This window comes from Mesitornis unicolor, unplaced genomic scaffold (assembly GCF_000695765.1).
Source record: "Mesitornis unicolor isolate BGI_N332 unplaced genomic scaffold, ASM69576v1 scaffold1828, whole genome shotgun sequence".
Taxonomy (NCBI): domain Eukaryota; kingdom Metazoa; phylum Chordata; class Aves; order Mesitornithiformes; family Mesitornithidae; genus Mesitornis; species Mesitornis unicolor.
The window spans coordinates 362-10,292 of NW_010199596.1; the positions used below are offsets into that span (position 1 = coordinate 362).

Genomic DNA, 9,931 nt, shown 5'->3' on the forward strand with positions numbered 1-9,931 from the left:
CCCCACCTGGGGCACTGCATCCAGTTCTGGGGCCCCCAACATAAGAAGGACATGGAGCTGTTGGAGCGGGTCCAGAGGAGGCCACAAAGATGACCAGAGGGCTGAAGCACCTCCCCTACAAGGACTGGCTGAGAGTGTTGGGGCTGTTCAGCCTGGAGAAGAGAAGGCTCTAGGGAGACATTATTGCAGCCTTCCAGTTCCTGAAGGGGCCTTACAGGAAAGCTGGGGAGGGACTTTTTACAAGGGCAGGTAGCGATAGAATGAGGGGGAATGGTTTTAAACTGGAAGGGGGTAGATTTAGATGAGATATTAGGAGGAGATTCTTCACTATGAGGATGGTGAGACACTGGAACAGGTTGCTCAGGGAAGCTCTGGATGCTCCCTCCCCGGCAGTGTTCAAGGCCAGGTTGGATGGGGCTTTGAGCAACCTGGGCTGATGGGAGGTGTCCCTGCCCATGGCAGGGGGGTTGGACTGGATGATCTTTAAGGTCCCTTCCAACCCAAACCATTCTATGATTCTATGAAACAATGTACAGTGTATGGCTGGAAACCCATACAATAGAAGAAGTGATGAAGTGTAACAGGCAAAATTTAGGAAAGTGAAGCACATACTTAAACTTAAATGATCAACTGAATTTGAGATACCTAGGGTATTCTTTCTCATCTCAAGCTGCATTTCAGAAGCATGGGATTCTGTTGATCTTGTGTTATGCATCTAGCCCTTTCCAGTTATTTTGGATACCAGTGTCATTAGATATTGTCATATTTCCCTGGTTTACTGGGACAGAATTTTGGAGTCATTTTTCTGTTGAGGATATCTGCAATTTTGTAAGGACTAAACACACTATTTCATGGGAATAAAGTGATAAGAGTTACAAAGAAATAGTTCTGGTGAACACTGAATCAGAAGAATCCCTTTTAAATGAAGGCTGAAAATAATTTTGTCTAATGCCAATGGTTTTCAGTCCAAACAATTGACTGTACATGAATAGCTGGAGATGTTGCATTTATGTTCATCTGCACATCAGGAAATTTTCATGTTTATTAATACTCCCTCACTGTCTGTAAAGATGATGGTTCTGAAGAAGGCTTTTGCTACAGTTCACTTGATGAACAGTGAATTCATCCTGGTGGATTTTCCAATATTGTTGAGCTGAAGATCTCTCTTCCTATATTTTCTGGACATTCATTTTTTGGAGAATGCCCTCATTTATTTTTTTTAAATTTTTTAAAGAAAACACAAATGCACACATCAATTTATTTCTTCTGGGCAAGATTGATCTTTGAAAGTTGTTGCATCACTGGTGTTATTCCAGATTTGTTGATTCACCTGATTGTGAAGCATAAAATTACTTCCAATCTTGCCAAGCAGCACTAATCCTGGTAGTCAGAAGGTGATGCTCTCTAGAAGCCATGGCTTATGGCTGCTGTGTCGCCATATGCTGTCAAAAGGACTACAGAGCCATCGTGAATTTAGGAAGCACAATTCTGACATCCATTTGTCACAGAATCACAGAATTGCTCGGTTGGAAAAGCCCTCTGAGATCATCACGTCCAACCGCTCCTGTCTACCCCCTAAACCATATCCCTAAGTACCTCATCTACCCGCTCTTTAAACACATCCAGGGATGGTGACTCCACCACCTCCCTGGGCAGCCTGTTCCAGCTTCTGACGACCCTCTCAGTAAAGAACTTCCTCCTTATCTCTAACCTGAACCTCCCTTGGCACAGCTTGGTGCCGTTTCCCCTTGTTCTATCCTCCATCACCTGGGAGAAAAGACCAGCACCCACCTCTCTACGACCTCCCTTGAGGCAGTTGGAGGTGGTGATGAGGTCTCCCCTCAGCCTTCTCTTCTCCAGGCTAAACAAGCCCAGTTCCCTCAGCCGCTCCTCATCAGGCTTGTTCTCCAGAGCCCTCCCCATCCTCGTGGCTCTTCTCTGAACACGCTTCAAAATCTCAAAATCCTTCTTCTAGTGAGAGGCCCAGAACTGAACACAGGACTCGAGGTGCGGCCTCACCAGTGCCGAGTACAGGGGGATGATCACCTCCCTGGCCCTGCTGGTCACACTGTTTTTAATACAGGCCAAGATGCCGTTGGCATTTCTTACATCATTGGCATTTTCATTAGAAGTGGCACAGAGCATTGAGGGAACGCTCTTCAGCCTGCCTCCAGATTGCCCATTTTTTCTGGGATTTCTCTCTTGTGCTGAAGTTGACACGCACACAGACATATCCAAGAATGGAACTATGCTTTTCACTGTGTCTGCAAAGCTCATTATTAGTCCTTTTCTGTTGATTGTCCTGTCCTGCATCCTTATTATGTCAACCATTTTCAAACTGCCATCTCTAGAAGGGATGTGCAAAACCTCCTCACCATGCGAAGCTTCATGGAGGTGTCGAGCTGGATATCACACACTTTGAAGAACAAACAGGTCAAAGAGACTTTTAGAAAACAGTAGAAAGGTTTCTTTCATGCAATACAGGAAATCAGAAAGACCCAGTTTGTTGACAGATCTACAATTGTTTGGAGACTAAGTGATACTGACAAACTTTTGAACATTTTTTTTCCTTTAACTGTAAATACTAAAATCACCTTTAAAATCATGTCTAATTGTTCTCAGAAGTACTCTTTCTCACCAAGTTTATAGCTTTTCTTGGAAGGATATGTGAAGAAGGCTAGAACAACATTGCTTCCAAAACAAAGAAAAAATAGGGGAGAAAGTAAAGACAATTAAACTGGACCACGAAAAGGAATTCACATATTTTCTTCACTTTCCAGTAGTTTTATTTTCTTACCTTTCCCTTTGGTATAACAACTGAAAACTAATAATGTAAAAACCCTTAAAAAATTATACTTTTATTTTTCTCTTAGAAAAGTTCAAAACAAATAAAAATTTTTCAAAAGTGGCAGAAAGGATACCACTAAAAAGTGATTTTGAGGATACAGAAGTTTATTTAGGATACTGATAGACCTATACTAATTTCTTATATCTCAGTTCATGTTTTATATTTGAATTGTTATCTAACTCATCATATGACTTATTCTAAAGGTCTAGTTTTTAACGACTCAAATCACTGTATTATTGAACACAGTATTATTTTTTCCTATATACCTGATTATCCCTTGATTTACTATAATAAGAGCTAAGAGAGCTATCTCACATGTAGACATTTGCTTTTTGATGTCTCTGTCTGGAGCTGAATGACAATAATAAAGATAAATCTTCTCCTAGACTTTTTATACTAAATAGAGGTGAGTAGAAACTTCTAGGATGTGATTTATATCACCCTAAGAAACACTCGTGAAACAGGTCATACGATATTTTCCTTGGAACATCTGAGGTTTTTTCTTTGCTGAACAGAATGAATACAAAGACTTTATAGAAACATTGTATATTTCTACATTTGATATCTGAATTTATTCCATGAATCCCACTCTCTGTGTTTTCAGTAAGAAATTTACCTTTTCCGTTTCTTCTTCATCATTGTTCTTCAAATGGTTTTCACAGCCTTATTTCTCCATCTGCAAATAATGGGATTTAACTTGGGGGTTATGACTGTGTACACCGAAGCCAGCACTTTTTAAGCATTTTGTGGATAGCTGTGGTTGTGTCTTGGGTAGATCAGGCTGCCACTTCCATAGTACAGCGTCACCACTAAGAGATAGGATAAACAGGTGCAGAAGGTTTTGTATCTTCCTTTTTCAAAGGGCATGGTCAAAATCCTGGAGATAAGAAGTAGGACACAATGATGAGAAAATAGGGTGAAAATTACCAACACTGTGGTTGTTGTGTCCTGAATCTCAGAGATGTTTCAGTGCACAGAAGTATAGTAAGTGGTGAGATATTTCAGAAGGTATCATTTATCCTTTTAGGGCAACAAAGTGGAAATGTGAACACCCAAGCAGTTTGCACCACTGACACGTTACCAGTGAAGAAAGACAGCAGGACTGGGGAAAACTAAACTCTTCTGTTCATCATAATTGTGTATCTCAAGGGGTTGTCAATGGCCACGTAATGGTCACAGGCTGTTGCAACAAGATGATAGCACTCAGCAGCTGCTAGAAAAAAATCGGGAAGTATAGCTGGACAGCATAGACTACATAGGAAATATTCTTCTCCTGTGACAGAAAATTCACTAACATCTCGGGTACATTGACTGAAGTAGCAAAAATATCTATGAAGGAGAGGACCCTGAGAAAAAAGTACATGGGTCTATCAAAGGATGAGTGAACTGTGACAAGGATGATAATGCTGTTCCAAATGACAGTAAATAGTGCAAATCAGGAGAAACATGGAGAAAAACAAGATCTGCCCTTCAGTATGTCTGAAGAGGTCTTTCCTGGTACTTCAGCTGTTCACAACGGAAACTGAATTCAAATACAGAGTTACTTCTCTGTGTATTTGTCTCGTTCTTCTTTCAAAGTAAGCTATGCTATAGATGGCATTGGTATATATACTCACATGTGATTAATAATATATATCCAGTGATATCTCAGTATCTCTGTAGGCAATTTTATGACGAGATAGATCCAATTACATTTAGGATGACATTGCATGCCTACCTAGAAAGTAAATCCTGCATTCCAAGTCGTTATGGTAGACACATCTACATAGATGTCTGTATTTAGACTTCCTAAATATGAACAAATTTCTGCATCTTTAACATTTACATGTGTAAACTGAAGGAAGTTTTCTTTAAAAAGAAGTATCATTCTCAGAATGTCTCTTTTTATTCAAAATAGAACTGCAGAATTCCCAAGCATTTCAGCAAATAACACTCCTACCTAGTCTCTACCAACACTTGTTGTTCAGTACAAACCACGACAGGTATGGTTTCTGTTTTGTTCTTTATTCCCCTGATCTCATTTCAGACTCGTTCTACTACATACAATTATACATATAAATTAGCATCTGGAGATAATTAGAGATAACAAGCTTCCTCTCCCCTTTCATGTCTTTAATTGGTAGAGGACTTTATTAGCTCAGACCTTTTAGTACACAAGAAGCTTTCCCTGAGACCTTCAAAGGACAACATTTCATTTAAGGTTCCGTGAAAAAAGTGTATCTGATCCACGGCTCTTTACAAGAGTTTAAAGGCCACATGCATACCTGGATATCCGTAATTGGTAAGTCTTAACGCTTTCTTACAGGAGCAGATTAGTAAATCAGGAAATCACATACACATTATGGTGTAAATTATTGGGCTGAACGTTTCAAAAAGCAATTATTATTGTTTATCGCAACCCATACATTTTCATCATATAAACTGCCAGAAATATTAGTGAGGGATTATACTTGCGAGTCAAAAATAACCCCAAAATGCATTAAGTCTTTCCATTAAATTTTCTCTCTCGGGAAAGAAGCAAGTTTTTTCTTGCCTTAACATTCCTTGCCTTGCTTTTGATATTCTGTATGTGCTTTGTAAATACAAAAAATATACACGGGTGTGTATTGCATCAGTGTCTATTTTTTTTGACAAACAGCTCTTCAAGTTGGAGACGTAGAGTGCTTTTCATTAAGCACGTAAGACATGAGTAGTAAAGACAGATTGGAAGGAATACTGTAGGGGCTGAATGAGAGAGTAGGTGCCTGATGATCTCTTGTGCCGTTTTACTCTTCACTGAGCTTTAGAGAGTTGCTGCCATTCTCTGCGGAGAATGCTTTTTTGCTCAGGATTTTCTTTGCATCATGGAACTTGCCTAGGACGTTTTCTGTGGAAAGGATTTTTTTTCCTTTTGGATGGACAAAAGGTATGAAAAAATATCCTGCTTGCCATTGCCTGGAAGTCTTCTGTTTTCATATTTAGAGAAAGAAACTGCCAAAGCTTGTACCTGATCTCCAGTCAAATGTGTCATCCCTTAATTAGTCAAAAAACCAAATATGTTCAGGTAGGTGATGAAAGAAAAGAACTAATGTGGATGTTACTCTTCTGAAAATATCAATGCATCTTTTGTACCGACATCTTCCTCTCATGCATACATGAATATGCATATATTAACGAGCTGTAAAATCTAACAGTAAGTAGATTGGAATAGAGTATGCTTATGTGTTCATTACTTGCTCTCTTTTCCCTTAAAAAAAAGTGGTAGGAACAAACCTCACCTCCCTCCATATTGAATCATTTACAGTACAGTCAATAACTTCAAGGTCAGTCAAGGCTCACTAAAATGTCCATGAAGAGAAATAAGCTTTTCTAGATTGCAAATACGTAATGTGGTTTGGAAAGAGATATGTCTAAAGACAATGTTATACTCTGGGCTACCAACGCCCAATTACTGCCCTAAGGAGATATCCGTTGATTATAAAAGGACTCTAGAGCAAAACAGTTAATAGAAACATGCAGTATCTATTTTGAGTTATTGAAGTTAGACCATCTACTAGATAGATGTCGAAATCAGAGCAGAGCACAAATTGAAAATGAGAAAGAACTATCCTTCTCTTTCAAAGATAGGTGTTTAATACAGGTTAGATGAATCACCCACTCAAGGAGCCACTATTTAGATCCACTAAAAATTTCTTGCTTAAACATAATCTCTTAAAATCTGTAGCTTGCAGAGTCGCAATCACTATAGCAGTCTCTTCCAACAAATCTTATTGCTGTTACTGAAAGCCATAGAGATGACTAACTTCCTAGTAGGAATTAAGGAAGTCCAACATCTTCAGAAGTGCATGTTCAATTAGTATTACATCTATGGCTTTTTATCCTTTTTTATCTATATACTGTGAGAAATTTTGTGGTGCTGTTTTCAGCAACGTGAATGTCAGCAGCCACAGTCTCTGTGTTCCTCCATACTCTATCCCACAGGAAAACTGTGTGCATCACAGGGGTTGTTTGGAGCTTTTTTGCTAAGTTTTGAGTTGTTTTTCCAGTGTTGCTCTTGAAAGCAAACTAACAAGTCATCAGAAACAAAGACATGTCTCTCTCTTCCTTTCTTGTAAAAAATGTTGGATCTACTTTGTAAAAAGTTTCCACATGAAATAGTTTACTAAGTGCCCTATTTCTTCATACAAACTTGCTTTTGTGTAACTTTTACATTTGCTTTTTCTTCTGCTTTGACACTTGCAGGGATAGCTGTGGACACTCAATATGGAATGAAGAACCAAACTGCTATCAATGAGTTCATTCTTCTGGGATTTTCCTATGGGCTACAGGTCCAGACCTTACTTTACCTGGTCCTTCTGGTCACTTACGTGGTAACAATCACAGAAAATGTAATCATCATCTTTGTGGTGAAAAGCAACCATCAACTCCAAAAGCCCATGTATTATTTCCTGGGGAACTTGTCCTTCCTGGAAATTTGGTATGTCACAGTAACATTGCCTAGATACTTGTGTGGGTTCTGGTCCCAGAGCATGACCATCTCATTCTCCAGCTGCATGACCCAGTTATATTTCTTTATCTCCCTTATATGCACTGAATGTGTCCTCCTGGCTGTCATGGCCTATGACCGCTACTTGGCTGTGTGCCACCCCCTGCGCTACCCGGCCATCATGACCCACAACTCGTGCTTTCAGCTGTCAATTCTCGCATGGGTGGGAGGCTTTTCCATTTCCTTGGTCAAGGTGTCTTTTATTTCACGCCTCACATTTTGTGGTCCACAAATCATAAACCACTTCTTTTGTGACATCTCTCCAGTCCTGAACCTTTCCTGCACTGACACGTCCCTTGCGGAGGCAGTGGACTTTGCATTAGCCTTGGTGATACTGCTGGTACCTCTCTTGATCATTGTTTTCTCCTATTGCTGTATCTTGTCAACTATCTTGCATATGCCTTCAGCCCACGGAAGGAACAAAGCCTTTTCCACTTGTACCTCCCATTTCACTGTAGTCATCATTTTCTTCTCTTCCACTCTCTTCATGTATGCCAGGCCCAGGAGGATCCAGCCATTCAACCTCAATAAAACAGTGTCTGTCTTTTATGCTGTATTCACTCCAGCACTGAACCCTCTAATCTATTGTCTGAGGAATAAGGAGGTGAAAGAGATTTTGAGAAAGATGATAAGCACAAGCTGTTCTGCGCACTGATAAGTTCCTAGGCTATGGTTAAAGAGGAACAATGACAGCAGTGCAAAGTTTCCTTCTTGAAATACAGTTGAGTAAGATCACTACAACTTGCTCATTGCTGGTGCAGTCATCACTGTCTCATTGCACTGAGAGTCTGACCAGAAAGAGATCACATAATTGTTTCTATGTGGAAATGTCTCCTCACTCATGAGGGTACTTTGATGACTGAGCTACACCTGGCTGTAAATTAATGTACTACAATAGCGATATAATAGGTCATACGAAAGCCTGGCTGACGAGTAATTTCCTTTTGAAAATACTAAAAGTGAGATTTATAATTTTCAAAGCCACGTAGGAATCTTGGATATAATTGAAAATCAGTTGGCCAAATCCCTACAGGCAGTTAAAGAGCTAAAACTTCTGTTGAAGAAATAGACTGCTTTTGTTATTCTACCAAAATGTTACTGTACACAGAAAATATTATTCTTGCCGTATCTGCGCTTTTTGTATAGCAACCTCACACTTTCACATGACCTCATTTCACCTGAGATTAAATCGGCCCAGGCACATACTTTTCTGCACGTACAGCTTGGTCTTGAGGCCTTTGTTGTGCTGTGCATATACATTGGCTTCAGGATAAACTTTGCCAGTTGAATTTCACAGAACAGCCTGCAATCAGCTCCCACTTGGTACCTATGATTACTTTACTTGTGTGTCTTTGTCTTTACCTAAAAATGCAGCAAGAACTTCTTGCGTGAACATTCTTTCTGTTTGACAGTAGAAATGCTGGATAGAATTGTTCCCTTTAAAAAATAATAGCTTGAGTGACCAAAAGTAGGTAACATTTCCGCAGACGGACCTGCACAGCATACTGTGCCCGATCAGAGGTCTGTTTTACGCTGCACAACTCAGAATTCCAAGCATCTGCAACGGCATTGGATTATCTGTATCATCTGGTTTTTCTTTATAGTATTAGGTCCAATAAATGGCATTTCAAGTGATACTTTACAGAGTCTGAGTTCCTTTCTTACTGGTACCATAACAAACCGGCACCTCCAGGTGCAAAATACAGGGCTTGAAGCAATTGCATTCCCATCAGTGCTAGGAGAGGACTCATATGGACCAGAATCAGTGTGAGATTCAGTGTGCAGTGTGCACAAGTATGGAATTAGGGCTCCAGCGTCACTATGAGCTATACATAAAAGAGTAATAATGATGTCTCCTACCTGTAATGCAGCAGTCGTGCTACTTTTCTCAAGTTTGTTTTGACTGGCTTCTTCTTTCACACATTTCAGCGAGTAAAAAGAGATCTTATGGGAATTTATTGAGCATCTAGTCCTTAGTTCTAGATTGGTATTATCTGACTTCACACCTTTCCTAGGCTGATGTAGAACACTTACCAAAAGGGTCTAAAATTACTAGTTCAGTCAAAGACATCTACCCAAAGATAACAATTGATCTTATTCAGAATGAAGTGGACAAAATGTTGTGGAACCTCACAAAACCAAGTCAGATCAACTAACAAACTAGAAATAGAATTTATTTTTTACAAGATGGCAACTAACTCAAACCAAGTTTTACTCCAACAGAAATTGCTTTGAGACTCTGGCAAACATTAACAATCCACAGATTCAGAATGTCATTTGGGAATTAATACTGCACGAAGTATAGCAACTAAGTATAGCAATAAAGTATACTTTTATACTTAAAGTATTGCAACTTTAAATCAGTTGCACAACTGACTTAAGAATTCTTAAAATTAATACTACACAAAGTATAGCAACTAAGTCTAAGTATAGCAACAAAGTATACTTTTATACTTAAAGTATTGCAACTTTAAATCAGTTGCACAACTGACTTAAGAATTCTTAAACTTTATGGCCAATGACCCAAAATGTGCAATCGGTCACCTTGTCATAGAAGG

At 39.4% G+C, this 9,931-nt stretch overlaps 2 protein-coding genes across 2 annotated transcripts; one reads left to right on the top strand and one right to left on the bottom strand.

Moving 5' to 3' along the window:
• Positions 1–3,583: 3,583 nt before the first annotated feature.
• LOC104544575 (olfactory receptor 1L1-like) lies at positions 3,584–4,585 on the bottom strand. The gene is given in 4 exon segments (XM_010189484.1): positions 3,584–3,725; positions 3,914–4,050; positions 4,104–4,254; positions 4,566–4,585. Coding segments are annotated over 4 exon segments (450 nt in total).
• A 2,510-nt stretch (positions 4,586–7,095) lies between these two features.
• On the top strand, positions 7,096–8,028 carry LOC104534005 (olfactory receptor 6B1-like). Its single transcript, XM_010189485.1, has one exon. The coding sequence runs from the start codon at positions 7,096–7,098 to the stop codon at positions 8,026–8,028; it is 933 nt and encodes a 310-aa protein (XP_010187787.1).
• Positions 8,029–9,931: the final 1,903 nt, after the last annotated feature.

Excerpts from the sequence above, each read along its gene's own strand:
- LOC104534005 (XM_010189485.1), top strand. The coding sequence starts at position 7,096 with ATGAAGAACCAAACTGCTATCAATGAGTTCATTCTTCTGGGATTTTCC.